Genomic DNA, 17,500 nt, shown 5'->3' with positions numbered 1-17,500 from the left:
AATCAACTAACTCATGGCAGATTTGCCCGGAATGGATATAAATTAGCCAAATAAAAATGTTTTGCATATTTCTATTGTCCGTTGTAAGTGATTATAGCAAAATTCCGCTCCGTGAACTATAACTCTTAGTTTGATTTTAAAGCCTTCTCTTTTCGCGTTAATCTTTTCAAACTAAAACTACAGGGTGTCTCAAAAAAAAACGCAACCACTTATTTTCTAAAATTCATATTGTTCATAAGCTCAATAGATTTTATTCCCCTGGGATTTAAAAATGGCTTCTAATCGTACAGTTCAACTGCTAATAGTCAAATCAGCTAAACTAATAATGGTGCAGCTAACAACCGAACGAGTTTTTATTGTCGTGCATGATAACTTGAATGCTAACTGTCGACCTTGTCAAATAAATTGTAAATAACATTTTACTCGTTAAATACTTTCAATTCAGCTCGTTGGTTTACGCACCCGACTTTGTTTACCGACGATTGTGCCGCTAGAATATGATTGCGTTTTTTTTGATAAACCCTGTATAACAACTTTTTTCTCTGTACCTTCTTTAACGCTATCTTAACGTAAAAAAATGATCATCATTGGCCATTGCAGGCAGAATCAGAGCTCGAAACTTTTCATAACCTTGTACGCAGAGTATTTCATATTGAAAACAAATAATACAACAATTATGTCAATAAAGCTGGAGATAAATGTAAGAGTAAAGACACACATATTACAGACACATTCCAGTTCGCCCAATGCAAGCACACTTTACCAAATTATGCTAAGAAACCGGGCAAATAAAGACAGACAACACAAAATTGAAAAATACGACGGTTGAAAAAAATTATCCTAACTGCATCATAGTATTTTTATGTATATAAATATTACAAAGTGAAATAAATAAACGTATAGATTAAAAATGACTATCTACGAATTTGACCTAGTGTTGGAAAACGTTATCTATAGTGACCATTAAGTGTTGGAGCAGTTCACCAGCAGTGCATGCTCATGTAGGTGCAATGAAAAAAGATTGAAGTTCAATAATATTGCGAGATCATTGTAAAAACATGCTCCAAAACTGTCGAACAGTGTTCTATTGTGGAAATTGATTTGCGAAGATATTATGTGAGGCTCTTTTCAGTCTATCTCCTCCAAATTAGATTTAGGAAAGAAATGAAGTTCCATTTTTGTGAGATCTCAAAAAAAATCCTAGGTGAAGTGATTTCATTCAAAAGTCGGTTGTTTATAAGCGTCTGATTTGCCGCCACATTTCTGCCAACTAAATTCAAATTCACGTTTTGTTATTTCAGCGCCACGTTTGCGAGTCAAACCTGTTTCATCCAGACTCAGCTCGCACATATCAAGATCATCTGTGCCCGCGACCAGGACAACGTTCACTCCGTTCGGGTGTATCTCCAGCTGGCGGGCTATCCATTGCCCGTCAAAATGGGCGAACCAGTACCCGCGCTTCTTGAAGTCGTTGTCACGATACTCGTCACCGGGCTTCACAAAGGGAACGCGGAAATATCGCTGTGGTCGACGCGGGGGAAGTCTGGAAGTTGGCTTACTAACGCTTGCATGACTTGCAGCTAAAACGAGAAATTAAACGTTTGAGAACTGATACAGAGCTATCCAGTATGAAAAAAGTTAATTTAGTAAGAGATGATTGGACCTCTAGGAAGAACAGTTTAGAACTGATAGGGCTATCCAGTATAAGTAAAGTTAGTTTAGTTTAGGTTTCCTCCTGTAGTAACACTGGATCAATAAGAGATGATCCTTACTGGACCTCTACGAAGAACAGTTTAGAACTGATAGAGCTATCCAGTATAAGTAAAGTTAGTTTAGTTTAGGTTTCCTCCTGTAGTAACACTGGATCAATAAGAGATGATCCTTACTGGACCTCTAGGAAGAACAGTTAGAAACTGATAGGGCTATCCATATAAGTAAAGTTAGTTTAGTTTAGGTTTCCTCCTGTAGTAACACTGGATCAATAAGAGATGATCCTTACTGGACCTCTACGAAGAACAGTTTACAACTGATAGAGCTATCCAGTATAAATAAAGTTAGTTTAGTTTAGGTCTCCTCCTGTAGTAACAACAGTTCAGAACTGATTAATGAACTTGTTAAAATAAAAGCATATAATGTTGATATTAACTATTTCCCAACCTTCTTCCACGACCTCTTGAGGTGCTCTTTGATCACCAGCACTTTGACCTGTCGACTTCGATGCCTTATTTTTATTTTTCCACTGATGATAAACCTTAAGACGGCGATGGAACTCTTGTTTACAAGCTTCTAATAACTCGACATCTAGAAAAACAAAAACAGAAGTCCATATTTTGTATTCAAAACTAACCTTTCCACAGGAACCAAGTAATGACAACAACACATACCGCACGAGGTGTTGATGGTGTCTCTTAACTCAGCGTATTTCCATTTACTCAGGTCATATTTCTTATTCGGATCTTTCAAGGAAGCCGCCCTGTTGCAAAACAAGTTCATTTTTTAGTATTTTGTTTGTGATAGCTGATGAGAATAAAGTATGTTTAGGTTTTTTTCCTGCATGTAGTAACACTGGATCAATAAGAGATGATCCTTACTGGACCTCTAGGAAGAACAGTTTAGAACTGATAGAGCTATCCAGCATAAATAAAGTTAGTTTAGTTTAGGTTTCCTCCTTTAGTAACACTGGATCAATAAGAGATGATCCTTACTGGACCTCTAGGAAGAACAGTTTAGAACTGATAGAGCTATCCAGTATAAATAAGTAAAGTTAGTTTAGTTTAGGTTTCCTCCTGTAGCAACACTGGATCAATAAGAGATTATCCTTATTGGACCTCTAGGAAGAACAGTTTAGAACTGATAGAGCTATCCAGTACAAATAAATAAAGTTAGTTTAGTTTAGGTTTCCTCCTGTAGTAACACTGGATCAATAAGAGGTGATACTTACTGGAACTCTAGGAAGAACAGTTTAGAACTGATAGGGCTATACAATATTATAAAATATTTACCTTATAATAGCTTTTTGTTCCTCCATGGGTTCTACATTCGAGTTGGATTCCTAAAATGAGAAAAAATTAGTATAGGCTTAATTCTGTCTAGCAGAAAATGAACATAAACTTCCACACAGTTGAACAGTTAAACTGAAGCATTTAGTAGTATTAATCGCCAAAGAAATTGAAAAAATATTGAGATATAATACCTTTGCCAAACGCAAGGCCAGTTCGTGATCTAATCTCTCTTGTTCAAGAGCAGCTTGTCTGAAATAATAAAATTTTACATTGAAAAAAATATCAGATTTAAAGCATTACGTGTGAGTCTATAAAAAGGACTCGGGAATTTTTTTGTAAAACCTCGCAAAGATGTTTACATGGTAGAAAAAATAAGTTCATACCGAGATTTTGCCTCTTCTTCCTCTTTCCTTAATTGTTCCTCAATTTCTTTCTAAAAAACCCAGGAAAGATTCACCGTAAAAATATTGCCAGAGGTGATCAAGTATGGTACGACATTAATACATAAAAAGTTTTGAAAATAATTATATTTATTTATCGTAATAATGCTCAAAACCTGTTTCGCTTTTTCAAGTTCCCTCCGTTTCATTTCTTCCTCTTCTGCCCTTCGCCTTTCGGCTTCCATTTCAGCTTTACTAAAACACACAAAAAAACAAAATGTACACATTTAAATATCGTACACAGCAAGCGCTCATATTCTAGCCAATCAGTGCTGGGCAAGGTTTTCAAAATAGAAAACCATTCTGCAGTATTTAATCCATCATATCTTTTGTTATTCTTTATGAAACTAGCCGAAATTTCGTGAACATGTTTAGTTATAAGAACTGCGATAAATGTGACATATACTTCAAGTGATATTAAGTTGTTTCAACCGAGGATTTGATTTTTGTTTGACAAATAGTCAAAATCTATTTCCGCCATTTTGGATCATCTGGTGTGATAGTTATTCCGAGAAAAACTACCATATCTTAACTCGACGAGAGGGAAAAAGCAGAGGATATCGTTGAATGTAAAACTTGATCATTTTAAACTTACATTCTCGCTTCTTCTTCGAGTTGTTTTCTTCTTCTTTCCTCCTCTTCTCTCCTTTTTCTTTCCAGTTCCATCTGTTCTTTGATTTTCCTCAACTTCTCTTCTTCCTCCCTCTTCTTCTGAAGTTCTTTTTGCTTCTGTAAATCTACAACTTGTTTGTCCACCTTCGCCACAAGACTCCGGTGGAGATTCTCGATCTGATCACGGCTCATTATCGTGTTCTAAAATGCAGCACCAAGAGATTATTAGATCGACAATGATACATAACAGACGGGCCTTCAACAATTAACACTCCTTGATAAGTTCCTGAGGCAGCATTTCAACACGTCTACTAACCTTGATTTTCTGCATAGCAGCTGATATTTCTTTTTCGATATCAGAAATCTGTTTGGTCAGAACATTCTTGTCGGTTTTTAAACCTGAAACTACATTGAAACAATAAGGAAACCGTCAGTGGAGGTGTTGTAGAATCACCCCCAACTGTTACTACAGGAAGAAACCTAAACTAAACTAACTTTATTTAGCTCTATCAGTTCTAAACTATTCTTCGTAGAGGTCCAGTAAGGATCATCTCTTATTGATCCAGTGTTACTACAGGAGGAAACCTAAACTAAGGTAACTTTATTTATACTGGACAGCTCTATCAGTTCTAAACTGTTCTTCCTAGAGGTCTAGTAAGGATCATTCCTTACCAATACTGTTCATTGTTTCTAATCGAGAATGAAGTCTTTTAATCCTAGTCATTCCTTTATATCTGTGAAAAACAAAACGCAAAGTCTGATAAGCTTGTGCTTCATTAACTAATTATGAATACTTGGAAATAGTTGATCTTAAGAGATTTTGGTGGAATAGTTTTATTGTCCTCAGTAGAAATTTGTAAACTCCTGATATACCTTGGCTGGTGTTTCTTCCACGCGAGGAACATTTTGACGGTCTTCTGAATCGTGACACAAGCTTTTGCTCTGAACTTGATCTTGTTTGCCACTGTTGAAGGAAGACATGAGAGTTAGAACCAGATTTTTGACTTTATATCCAAGATTTTTCAGCGAAGTCAAGCATATAGAGAGAATTGTCACTCACATTTCTGGACTGAGATTGCGCACCATATCGCTTTCTTCCAGCGATTGACAACAATCCACCTTGAAACTTTCGACACAAGAGCTTTTAGACTCTCAGGATCTGACTGCATTATTTGATCAAATGCTGCAAACTACAATAATGAAAATGAACTTAGCCATGTTTTAGTGTAAACCTATCAATAAATCAATCACTTTAACAAGGTTACGATAATCTTACCTTTCCTGGTCTAAAAAATACTTTCGTCAACCCAAACTTGAAATCTTCAGGATCCATGCCGACCGCTCTGAAGAGCGCCTGATAATAAAGTTTGTTGGAAAATTGTTCATTAAAATATCATAAAATAGAGGTGGTTTAAGTTTAACAACGATTCATTAATTTCGAGAACAAGAAAGTGCAATTACAAATGAGATATGCGATATTTACCTGACAGAAGGTTCTTGGATTGAGTCTCGCTAACTTTTCTGGCAAATACTTTCCATACCTTGAAAGAAATGTGATACAGTTCACAGTGATACACTAGCCCTTATAACCAGTTTTGTATCAGGAGCCGGTTGTATCAAGCCCGTTTAGCTTAAACGGTGGATACGTCAAAATTAAATAACACTTTTACATCTCTCTTGAATGACTCAACTTGAATATTATGCACTGAATATGTAGTTGTAAACAGTATCTTTGTATTAAGGTTAAAAACATTTAGTTTGCTTGTTGAATAAAACGATAGACTTGCTTTCTATTTTGAACTTATCCACCGTTTAAGCTAAACGGGTTTAATACAACCGTCTCCAGTTCAGTTTCTGCTATGCAACTTAATACACTTACATTTTGTACAGATCATTAAACGATGTTCTTGAAGGATATCCTTCTTGCATGAGTTGTAATACTGAGACCATTCCTGCACACTCCAGTTGACCCAGTATAGATCCTCCTTCGAAGCTACTGCTCTGCATTGTTCCATTGGGTTTGATACAACGAATGAAGTTCGCTCCCTTGAGACGAGAAAATAACGAAAAATCATAAATAACGTGATTTTGAGAACAGATAGACGATTATACTCACCGTGTTACGAAGTTTCTCCATTAACTTGTTCAACTGATTCTAAAACAAACCGAAAAACAGATTAAACATTGTTGTATAAAGTTAGTTTAATTTAGGTTTCCTCCTGTAGTAACACTGGATCAATAAGAGATGATCCTTACTGGACCTGTAGAAAGAACAGCTTAGAACTGATAGAGCTATCCAGCATAAATAAAGTTAGTTTAATTTAGTTTTCCTCCTGTAGTAACACTGGATCAATAAGAGATGATCCTTACTGGACATCTAGGAAGAACAGTTTAGAACTGATAGAGCTATCCAGTATAAATAAAGTTAGTTTAATTTAGGTTTCCTCCTGTAGTAACACATGATCAATAAGAGATTATCCTTACTGGACATCTAGGAAGAACAGCTTAGAACTGATAGAGCTATCCAGCATAAATAAAGTTAGTTTAATTTAGTTTTCCTCCTGTAGTATTACTGGATCAATAAGAGATCATCCTTACTGGACATCTAGGAAGAACAGTTTAGAACTGATAGAGCTATCCAGTATAAATAAAGTTAGTTTAATTTAGTTTTCCTCCTGTAGTAACACATGATCAATAAGAGATAATCCTTACTGGACCTCTAGGAAGAACAGTTTAGAACTGATAGAGTTATCCAGTATAAATAAAGTTAGTTTAGTTTAGGTTTCCTCCTGTAGCAACACTGGATCAATAAGAGATGATCCTTACTGGACCTCTAGAAGGAACAGTTTAGAACTGATAGAGCTATCCAGTGTAAATAAAGTTAGTTTAATTTAGTTTTCCTCCTGTAGTAACACTGGATCAATAAGAGATCATCCTTACTGGACATCTAGGAAGAACAGTTTAGAACTGATAGAGCTATCCAGTATAAATAAAGTTAGTTTAGTTTAGGTTTCCTTCTGTAGTAACACTGGATCAATAAGAGATGATCCTTACTGGACCTCTAGGAAGAACAGTTTAGAACTGATAGAACTATCCGGTATAAATAAGGTTAGTTTAGTTTAGGTTTCCTCCTGTAGTAACACTGCATCAATAAGAGATGATCCTTACTGGACCTCTAGGAAGAACAGTTTAGAACTGATAAAGCTATCCAGTATAAATAAAGTTAGTTTAGTTTAGGTTTCCTCCTGTAGTAACACTGGATCAATAAGAGATGATCCTTACTGGACCTTTAGGAAGAACAGTTCAGAACTGATAGAGCTATCCAGTATAAATAAAGTTAGTTTAATTTAGGTTTCCTCCTGTAGTAACACATGATCAATAAGAGATGATCCTTACTGGACATCTAGGAAGAACAGCTTAGAACTGATAGAGCTATCCAGTATAAATAAAGTTAGTTTAATTTAGTTTTCCTCCTGTGGTAACACTGGATTGATAGCAGACATGGACATCTAGGAAGAACTGTTTAGAACTGATATGTTTATCATTTACCTTGAATTTACTTCCAATGCTATCAAATGCAAGTTTCTTTTTTGTTGGTGCTAAGAAGTTATCGGCTTCTTGTTTGTTGGGAAAGAGACTTTTAAGAAAACTGTCTTTACTGTTGTGTAGAATTGCTTCAAGATCACTGTGTAGAGCATCGTTATTTTTAGCAATAAACTCAGCCTAAAAACATAAAATAATAGGCTACTACTGCCAATATTCGACCAAAATAATACACAAACTAGGCTCACATAACATTTCACAACATCATTGATTCTATGTTGTGAAAAATACAAGCCAAATGTCTTTTTTTTCCTACCGTATTGTAACAAACGGCGCCAGCAAAATGTCTGATGAGAAATCCTTCGTCATCTTTAACATTTCTGTGCATCACCAAGTGAGATTTCCGTGGCAACTAAAGAAGAGAAAACACATGAAAAAACTATATTTTGGTGTTCATTCGTAAAGTAAAACTGAACCAAAATCTTTCTTGATCTCGGAGGAGAATATTTCAAAACATTCATGACTCACAGCTAGTCTGAAATGGCCGTTATTTTTATGAAAAACTTCTGTTGTAAAATGTTGATACGTGGATTTTGGTAGCTTGCTTTCCTCGTTCAAAAGAACCAGTATACCAGTGTTCTTCGACTCAATCAAATCTGTAAATCAATAATATCAATTAACATCGTATTAAACAGAATTTTAAGTAATGGTCCGATTCATACCAGAGACGGATCATCTGTCTGGACGAACTTTAGGCAAGCGAAAGATGGTTCGTATTCTAGTTCATCTGTGTATAAACACAGGAAAACAGACGGATCATCCGTCAACACTCGCTTACCAATACAATCCTGATTGTCAATGAAGTGAATTTCCCTGACATTCAGTCCTTCCTTCTTGTAAAGTTCCTGTTCTTGCTTCAAAACACGTTCGTTAAAAAATTGTTGTAGCTTTTCGTTGCAGTAGTTGATACAGAACTGCTCAAAACTGTTCAAGTCGAAGAATTCTAGGCAAATTAAGAATGATTTAATAACAGACATTCAAAGACACGGCTTTAAGTGTCTAGTTTTAGTAGCGACTCACCAAATCCAGCGATATCCAACACACCGATGAAGGTCGATGAGGATTTAAACGGGAAGCATTGATTGACCTGGGCCACGATATGATCAAACAAGTGGGAATACAAAGCTTTAGCTAAGGCATCTCTTGCTGCCGTTGCCTGGTCGATCTTCAATGGAACTCTAAATGGTAAATGAAAATGGTAACTTTGGGTAGCTCTATCAGTTCTAAACTGTTCTTCCTAGAGGTCCAGTAAGGATCATCTCTTATTGATTCAGTGTTACTACAGGAGGAAACCTAAACTAAACTAACTTTATTTATACTGGATAGCTCTATCAGTTCTGAACTGTTCTTCCTAGAGGTCCAGTAAGGATCATTTCTTATTGATCCAGTGTTACTATAGGAGGAAACCTAAAGTAAACTAACTTTATTTATACTGGATAGCTCTATCAGTTCTGAACTGTTCTTCCTAGAGGTCCAGTGGGGATCATCTCTTATTGATCCAGTGTAACTACAGGAGGAAACCTAAACTAAACTAACTTTATTTATACTGGATATCTCTATCAGTTCTAAACTGTTCTTCCTAGAGGTCCAGTAAGGATCATCTCTTATTGATTCAGTGTTACTACAGGAGGAAACCTAAACTAAACTAACTTTATTTATACTGGATAGCTCTATCAGTTCTGAACTGTTCTTCCTAGAGGTCCAGTAAGGATCATTTCTTATTGATCCAGTGTTACTATAGGAGGAAACCTAAAGTAAACTAACTTTATTTATACTGGATAGCTCTATCAGTTCTGAACTGTTCTTCCTAGAGGTCCAGTAAGGATCATCTCTTATTGATCCAGTGTAACTACAGGAGGAAACCTAAACCTAGTCATGACAGCAGTTCTTACTTGATATCGCCGGTGCCTAATGCTCCAAGTTGTTTAACCTGTGACATCAATCTTGCGGTCAGCGCAGTCTTCAATGCTCCATCATCAACCTGGAGTAACTTCGCCACAGTACTCACAGCACCCTCAGACTTCTTTGTAACCTTTGATCCTCCTGAATGATAGAAGAAAAATCAATAACGACTGGCCTTACAAAATACGAGTGTATTTTGAAAGTTAATTTCAACAAACCTTTCTTATCGTCCAGTTCTTCCTCAAATGCGATATTCCCAAGATGCATCACAGCAGCTACAATTCTGAAAATATTATCTTTCTCTTGCGAGGAGAAGCCGACTTTGTCCATAGATTCTGACATCAGTTTGTAGTCTTGAGTGTCGTTCAAACTCTTGTCTTGTATGGATCCTTGATTTAGGAACTGAAAATATAATATTCAAAAGTTAAATCCTGTATCTAGCACACATCTGGGTTCATTGCAAGCTAATGGGTTAACAAGAGAAATTGACAGATAGTTTTGTTAACTTATTAACTGACAATACTCTTCCACTGATGAGTAAAATCATCTGACATTAGACAGAGTAAAATACTAAAGTAGGTCACATCTGGGTGCATTGCAAGCTAATGGTTTAACAAGAGACACTGACAGATAGTTTTGCTAACTTATTAACTGACAGTATTCTTCCACTGATGAGTAAAATTATCTGACATTAGACAGAGTAAAATACTAAAGTAGGTCAGATCTGGGTGCATTGGAAGCTAATGGGGTTAACAAGAGACACAGACAGATATGTAAACTTACATGAAAATCTTCAGCTTTTGTAATTCCCAGTGAGGTTTTGAGAGCTGCTGGTGCGCCTGAACAAAGTCTGTAGAAAACATGATAACTTCTCTCTCCAGGACTTTGTTTGCAGATCCGGGATTTCTCAAGCAAATAATGCGAAATAAACCCACCGACAACCTTGGGCTGGATGAAAAAAAAGAGACAGACTTTTGGTAATAGGTTTACAATAGCAAACTTCAAACCAGCAAAATTAAATAGCAACTATGTCGTTAAATCAAGCAATCACTCCATCACTAGAGCTTTCACCAGTAGTTGTTAGTTTTTGTATTATATAAAGATCTTCACCTTTTCGTTAAAGTGAACCTCAACATATTTTCCAAAACGACTGCTGTTTATGTTCCGCAATGTCTTGGCATTTCCAAAAGACTCAAGTAAGGGATTGGCTAAAAAAAGGTGTCAAACAAGTTGAGCATACCAAGACCATGATATTTAGATTTAAAACAAAGTCTGATTTCAGCAATGAAAATGCATGTTAGGTTTACAGACCTTCAACAATTCTTTCCTCAATATGACCATGTTGTCCATCACCCCAGGACTCTGTCAAATATCTGTGATTGAAAAAAAAACATATGAGGGTACGCTTAGCCAAAATAAGTTAACAAAACTAGCTCTGCTAGTGTCATGTGTTAGCTAGTGTTTCAATAAGAAAAATCGGCAAAGATGAAATATTGGAAACTGTACGGTTTGTTTTCAAATTCTTTGATCCTCTCAGTTACATATTCCGTGCACCAGAGAACAGTTAATAGGCGACTTATAGATGAACAAGTGATACTGTACGTAACACATACTAATTAACTCAATTTCTTCAATTAATTACCTCAGGATAAATTTTGTCGATTCAGTTTTACCAGCCCCAGATTCACCTTTGAAAAAAAATTTAAACAGATATCAACTAGAGTTAAGTCATTGCAGGTCTGAATATATTATATACAATGGTCAATATTTAAAACTGAAGTTTTTTCATCCTAAGGCAGGCTTACCACTGACAATAATTGACTGGCTTTCCTTCAAAGCTCTCATATCTCTGTAAGCCTTGTCCGCTGATGAGGGAAAAACAATGAAAATTAGACAAGTTATTGAAGCAGTTTTAGTGCAGGTCATTGGAAGTACTTTATCTTAAAACTTGTTTACAAACCAATTGCAAAGATATGGGGTGGAAGGACACCCAGCGATTTTCCATGATATTTTTTCATCATTGCAGATGAGTAAAGATCTCGCATATCATGATATGGGTTCACAGCAAGAAGAATATCAGCGACATATGTCTATAGAAGAAATTGAGGTGTTTTAACAATGCAAATATAATACTATGTGTCTCCAGATATATCTGTATTTTTAACTAGCATGTTTGCAATTCATAAAAGATAAAATTAATACTGCCAAAACTCTCAACTGTTAGAATTGCTTCTTGGACTTCAAGTAAGATTAATTACTTACATAGATTAAGTCCTTTTTGTATCTGACTCTGAGATTATTTAGTAGTGTAGCTTCATTCAAAAACATCAACGCACCTGAATTATTAAAATAAAGGCTCATTAATTGTTATAGCGAAACAATTTATGAACATGGAACACCAGTGAATATATACATAAATAAAATCTTTCAAAAACTCTTCAATATATACTGGATATATCAAGCTATTATAAATGATAGTATCTAACGAAGAAGAAGTCACAGAAAGACAGAGTATTGTTGTTTAGTCTATCAATTAAAGGGGACAGTTTGCATTAAAATCTTGCATGCATGTGGGTTTTAAAAAATAACACAAGCTCTAATCTGAAATTCAATCAGAAAAGCTTAACCAGATTAAGGGAGGTAGATTATAATTTACTTAAATGTCAACATTTTGAAGACAAACACTCTCAAGTTGTGCAAATACAATTTGTAATTATATTTATATTCTTTGAAAGATTTCTAGCAATCATCATTCTTTTAAATCGTAGTTGCTTTTGAATAAATTTTCATTTATCTTGAAAATGTAAACAAATGTGACAAGTATTAATATCATATTTGATTAATAACCATTCAAAATTTGCATATAATGGCCGATAAGTCTAAAAAAGTTTCAAAAAAATAATTCACATATAATTTCGTCTTCAAAAAAGGGAACTCTGTCATGCTATGATTGCCAGTGATTTGGATGAACCTTTTGACAAGAAGTTAGATTGATATGGAATTTAATTTCTCACAGACATCTGTGTGTTGCAAAAGCTCAAATTAATGCAAAATATACTCAGTTGGATGGTTGCTATTTTAATTAGACTTCTCCGCATGTATTTGCCATCCTCGTTTAAACAATTGTTCAAGAAATGCTTTCTGATCGTTTTAGTAAAGATTTGCAACAGGACTGTGTGAGAAGTATTTTTAACCCATTATCTGGCATTTCACCAATTAAGACATAGCCTTATCAAAGCATTTTTATTTTGACTATAAATATTCAATATCAGTTTTACAAATCAGAGGTAAACTCTGCAAGCCAATGGATTAAACGTCTTTGTCTTAAGAGACCCTCGAAAGGCTGTCTGCCACATCACTGAGTCTGATTTGAATCACAAAGATGTTCAGAAATATAAAAACAATTGATAATTAACATTATCAATTAAATAGGCATTTGCTTTTTCATAGACATATTGCATGCACCCACACTTGTTCTATTTATATTGAAGAAGGCGATGTATATTGCTTTAAGTTGAAATATATTGCCTTTTCAAAGAGTTTGCATTCTCATTGCAGTGATAGATTACACATAACAGGTTTAAAAAAAGATCTTCAATGATATAATATAGAATATAGCCATTGCAGATCTTAATGCAGGTGTTTTAACAATCGGCATAATTAGGTTTTAGAGAGTAAAATATTTCCTCAACTTACAATTATCTTCGACATCCTTTTCATTATCTTTCTCCGCTTGAAAAACGCGTTCGTACGGAGCTGAAATTGCCTGGAATTTCAAGAAGAAAGTCTTTTAATTCTCTGCATAGTAGCGGTAGAAACTTTGTATTTTAACTACTAGGAAACAAACGATTTGCATTACCTTAGTATAGACATACAGTACAAAATATACATAGAGTACAAAATACACACAGAAAGAACTCTAAATTTGGGTTAAAATTGAGATTTTGCAAGACAAAAATTGATACAAAAATTGATAGTTTTCAAGTCAAGAGGAAGGAAGAACTTACTGAGCCTCGCGAATCGAGAGGTTCGACAGAAATTGTGTCAGATCCAAGGTCTACAACTCGACCAAGACGAAAGCCATGACTCGAATCAGGCGCCCAAACGAAGCCGGCAATGTCCATGATTAGCGAACAATGCTTTGGATGATATTTGGAGGTCTTTTACTCGAAATATTTCGTGGTTTTGAAGAGGAAAGCTGTCAAAACATGTCAAGGGGATTTAAAAACCGAGGAATTGAAATTAACAACAACCGGAAATGGTCCGCGTTCTTCGTTAAGCGTCATTAAGGTGGCTCACTGCTGTTTGTAAAGACATTAGTTAAGGTGGCTCACTGCAGTTTGTAAAGACGTTAGTTAAGGTGGCTCACTGCAGTTTGTAAAGACGTTAGTTAAGGTAGCTCACTTTGCAGTTTGTAAAGACGTTAGTTAAGGTAGCTCACTGCAGTTTGTTAAGACCCAGTTAAGGTGGCTCACTGCAGTTTGTAAAGACGTTAGTTAAGGTGGCTCACTGCAGTTTCTAAAGATGTTAGTTAAGGTGGTTCTCTGCAGTTTGTAAAGACACTAGTTAAGGTGGCTCACTGCAGTTTGTAAAGATGTTAGTTAAGGTGGCTCACTGCAGTTTGTAAAGACGTTAGTTAAGGTAGCTCACTGCAGTTTGTAAAGACGTTAGTTAAGGTGGCTCACTGCAGTTTGTAAAGACGTTAGTTAAAGTGGCTCACTGCAGTTTGTAAAGACGTTAGTTAAGGTAGCTCACTGCAGTTTGTAAAGACGTTAGTTAAGGTGGCTCACAGCCGTTTGCAAAGACGTTAGTTAAGGTGGCTCACGGCAGTTTGTAAAGACACTAGTTAAGGTGGCTCACTTTTGTTTGTAAAGACGCCAGTTAAGGTAGCTCAATGCAGTTCGTAAAGACGCTAGTTAAGGTGGCTCAATGCAGTTCGTAAAGTCGCTAGGTAAGGGGGCAGTTTTCGATTCGCCTCGCGTGACGTCGCAGTGATTATTGAGAATTGCAGTCTCAATAATTACCAATTCCGCGGTGTCGACACCCACTCAATTTCCGCGACTCTGTCTTAACCCCTCTCTTACCTCTTTAAACCATCACGTATTTTGTCACTGTCCTCTTTCTGCAATTTTTAATCGGATGCTATTTTGAATGTGTTATTGCAACAAACACACAATGAAAACTAGACAAATTTGCATACTATCTTGTGATTCTTGTCATAAAACATCTGCTCAAAAATACACGTTGCAAAATAAAACTTCTCTCTTTATTGTAACAATTTTATAATAGTAGGCACTTGGTTTTTAATAGATTTTTATTCCTCAAAAATGTTTGTAGATTGTTTAAACGTTGCTTTGGCAACAAGCAGGTTACTATCTAAACTCAAACAGGCATCGTATTACAAACACAAATGTACTGTATATTTTTTGAAGGCAATATTGTTATTCTAACGTTGTGTTTAGCGTTTTATAAATCATTTTTAGTTGCAACACATCATGGCCAATAGCGGAGATGAAACTGTCCCGATAAACAGCGACGCATCTGGCGCAAATTCGAATTTTTGGGATGTGAATTATTACAAGACGATTGTGAAACGTATGGAAGATGGCGCGAAGCTGTGCGAAGATTTTATGAAGATGATCACCGAAAGAGCTGAGATCGAAGCCTTGTATTCTAATAAAATGCGAAGTTAGTGACATTTAAGCGCGCGGTATTGAGTCGGTTATAAAACAGATTGTTACAATTATCAATTGATATTTGAATAGACTAATCCTCGATTGTTCTACTAGTTTATCTAATCAAAATTTGTCGGCAATATTCATGAAAGTTGCAGTTTCATGAATATCGCAGTCAAAAACGAGTGCCCGAGCAAGAATGAATCAATCATCTTAAATCGCGTTTAAAATGAATTTAAAAGCCAGCGCAACACGACGATTCAGGCTCCTACTTCAGTACATATTAAATTGCAAACGTCTACCGTTGCTAAGCGTAAAGCGTTCTTCTCCATTTTCCTTTGTAGCTTGGTCGAAAAAATGGGAGGAAAATCACAAGAAGAGCACAGAATATGGCGCGTTGAAAACCGCCATGTTTGGAATCATGGTCGAGGGTGACCAACTTGCAGACGTACATTACGAACTGCGGGAGAAATTACTCAACGAGGTCCATCAAAGCGTGAGTCAATGGAAGAAAGACAATTATCATAAGTCTATAATGAGTTACAAAGAAGTAAAAAATGTAGAGGAAGGATTTGGTAAAGCGCAAAAACCTTGGAATAAGAAACTCGATGAAGGTAAAGCTTGTAGATTTTTTTACCTCGACAAGTAAACATTGTTTTCCGGGGTCTTTAAAGTTTAACCCCACAACAGACATAGCTAAAACACTTTTTCTGGTTTGTTAAAGGTAATTAAGTTGCTTCCAAGAAACCCATGTAGTACGTTTCCTTGTCCCTACAAAAATAGCCCGTGAATACCTTAACTCTATCTGGCTTGATATAGTTAATAAAGCGAAGAAAACCTACCACAATTCTTGTCGTAATGTCGACAATGGCAAACAACAGCAACTGGAAGCTAAGGCTAAAGATTCAAACGAGGAACAACTAAAAAAACTGGAAGACAAGATTGAAAAATGTCAGCAGGACGTGAAAGATTCTAAAATGAAATACGAGGAATCGCTTCGAGATCTCAACGGCTACGTTCCTAAATATAAAGATGATATGAAGTACTCGTTTAACAAATGTCAGGAACACGAGGAACTCCGGAAGAGCTTCTTTGAAAGCTTGTTGCTGAGTTACCATAAAGCAGTCACGCGTGAAGAGCACGCTACAAGGTGAGATGTTGACAGGAATATTGTAAGTTTAGTTTAGGTTTCCTTCTGTAGTAACACTGGATCAATAAGAGATGATCCTTACTGGATCTCTAGGAAGAACAGTTTAGAACTGATAGAGCTATCCAGTATAAATAAAGTTAGTTTAGTTTAGGTTTCCTCCTGTAGTAACACTGGATTAATAAGAGTTGATAATGTTATGAGTAAAATACAAATTGTTCCCTTTTGTTTTGTTGTTCAGAATGTCAGCAATGTATCAGGGAATGATCGCAACTTTTAAGAAGACGGCAACAAAAGACGACCTGGAATGGTACGCGGATTTCGTTGGTGTGAATTCTGAGCTGAAAATACCACAATACGAGGTCAGGATCCCAACATTTGCTGCTAATCTCCCCGGTTCATTTTAAAAACATTCAAGGCTTACCACGAGTTCTTCTTTGTAGGAATACGATTCTACCACGGCGAGCCCTCAAACACAGAATAATACGAACGAGGAAAATAGCTCAGCAAAACGAAATAAAAGTGGTGTTTGCACTACATTATAACGTAAATAACTTTATTTGTGTGAAGAAAAAAATGCCCTTTAAAGACTAAATGTACTCATTCGATTGCAATGCTCGTTTATACATCACGTTTGATCTTTGATATCAGATATTCAATCAGCTCATGCATAAAAAAAACGTGTAAATATTGTAAATATAACATCGCGTGATCATTTGCATAAACTGTAGACTTATTGCAGCAATTGTCCGAAAGTTTACGGCGATTTTAATATAAGATATTTCTTATGGAACTCTCCTATACTTGTTTTACAAAGTCAATGGGTTGAAGAAACTCTAGAGTTCGCCGTTGCGGTTTTATCAAGACAAAAATGCTTAATTTTGAACTAGTTTATTATTATAATATCAGACTTGATTCCGCAGTGTTTTAACCTGCTACCACCCGTACACTTATAATAAACATTTCAACTTAAACGATGAACTTTTGTCAAAGAAAAAAACCACCTGTAAACAATAGTGACTTTCTAGTTTTGATTTTTATATATAATTCCGATGAAACGCGTAAAAAATGCTCCTAAAGATATATATTTGTAGTTTAGCATTAGGATTTTGTTTTATA

General features: G+C 35.7%; 2 protein-coding genes across 3 annotated transcripts; one reads left to right on the top strand and one right to left on the bottom strand.

The window, feature by feature from the left end:
• Positions 1–658: 658 nt before the first annotated feature.
• On the bottom strand, positions 659–13,800 carry LOC114537667 (unconventional myosin-VI-like). Of its 2 annotated transcripts, XM_028558769.1 has the most exons (32): positions 13,567–13,800; positions 13,256–13,325; positions 11,822–11,895; positions 11,520–11,649; positions 11,365–11,424; positions 11,202–11,247; positions 10,871–10,932; positions 10,670–10,767; positions 10,343–10,507; positions 9,778–9,961; positions 9,550–9,700; positions 8,678–8,835; positions 8,436–8,600; positions 8,126–8,253; positions 7,914–8,009; positions 7,604–7,777; positions 6,171–6,209; positions 5,934–6,100; positions 5,538–5,595; positions 5,331–5,408; positions 5,115–5,244; positions 4,928–5,018; positions 4,727–4,788; positions 4,371–4,459; positions 4,038–4,255; positions 3,559–3,637; positions 3,386–3,435; positions 3,194–3,251; positions 3,003–3,052; positions 2,385–2,473; positions 2,158–2,301; positions 659–1,580 (listed from the first exon to the last, which is right to left on the bottom strand). In XM_028558769.1, exons 1-32 carry the CDS (start codon positions 13,681–13,683, stop codon positions 1,216–1,218), a joined length of 3,645 nt encoding a protein of 1,214 aa, XP_028414570.1. In that variant the 5' UTR covers positions 13,684–13,800; the 3' UTR covers positions 659–1,215. The 2 variants fall into 2 exon arrangements, with proteins under 2 accessions (XP_028414570.1, XP_028414571.1); XM_028558770.1 differs by lacking the exons at positions 659–1,580; positions 2,158–2,301; positions 2,385–2,473 and having other exon boundaries at positions 3,006–3,052; positions 3,194–3,246.
• A 1,159-nt stretch (positions 13,801–14,959) lies between these two features.
• Positions 14,960–16,949, top strand: LOC114537665 (protein kinase C and casein kinase substrate in neurons protein 1-like). The gene is made up of 5 exons (XM_028558767.1): positions 14,960–15,247; positions 15,579–15,848; positions 16,054–16,384; positions 16,623–16,743; positions 16,825–16,949. The coding sequence occupies exons 1-5, from the start codon at positions 15,055–15,057 to the stop codon at positions 16,924–16,926; spliced, it is 1,017 nt and encodes a 338-aa protein (XP_028414568.1). The 5' UTR covers positions 14,960–15,054; the 3' UTR covers positions 16,927–16,949.
• The last annotated feature ends 551 nt before the right edge of the window (positions 16,950–17,500 follow it).

This window comes from Dendronephthya gigantea, unplaced genomic scaffold (genome assembly GCF_004324835.1).
Source record: "Dendronephthya gigantea isolate DGI-Jeju-01 unplaced genomic scaffold, DenGig_1.0 000161F, whole genome shotgun sequence".
Taxonomy (NCBI): domain Eukaryota; kingdom Metazoa; phylum Cnidaria; class Anthozoa; order Malacalcyonacea; family Nephtheidae; genus Dendronephthya; species Dendronephthya gigantea.
The sequence above is the reverse complement of the archived record's forward strand: the minus strand, read 5'-3'. Positions and strand labels throughout refer to the sequence as shown.

Coding starts and splice junctions, on each gene's coding strand:
- LOC114537665 (XM_028558767.1), top strand. CDS start 15,055: ATGGCCAATAGCGGAGATGAAACTGTCCCGATAAACAGCGACGCATCT. Junction 15,248..15,578: donor GTATTCTAATAAAATGCGAA/GTTAGTGACATT, acceptor TTTCCTTTGTAG/CTTGGTCGAAAAAATGGGAG. Junction 15,849..16,053: donor GAATAAGAAACTCGATGAAG/GTAAAGCTTGTA, acceptor GGCTTGATATAG/TTAATAAAGCGAAGAAAACC.
- LOC114537667 (XM_028558769.1), bottom strand. CDS start 13,683: ATGGACATTGCCGGCTTCGTTTGGGCGCCTGATTCGAGTCATGGCTTT. Junction 8,010..8,125: donor ACGGCCATTTCAGACTAGCT/GTGAGTCATGAA, acceptor TCTCTTCTTTAG/TTGCCACGGAAATCTCACTT. Junction 3,638..4,037: donor CTCGAAGAAGAAGCGAGAAT/GTAAGTTTAAAA, acceptor TGTGTGTTTTAG/TAAAGCTGAAATGGAAGCCG.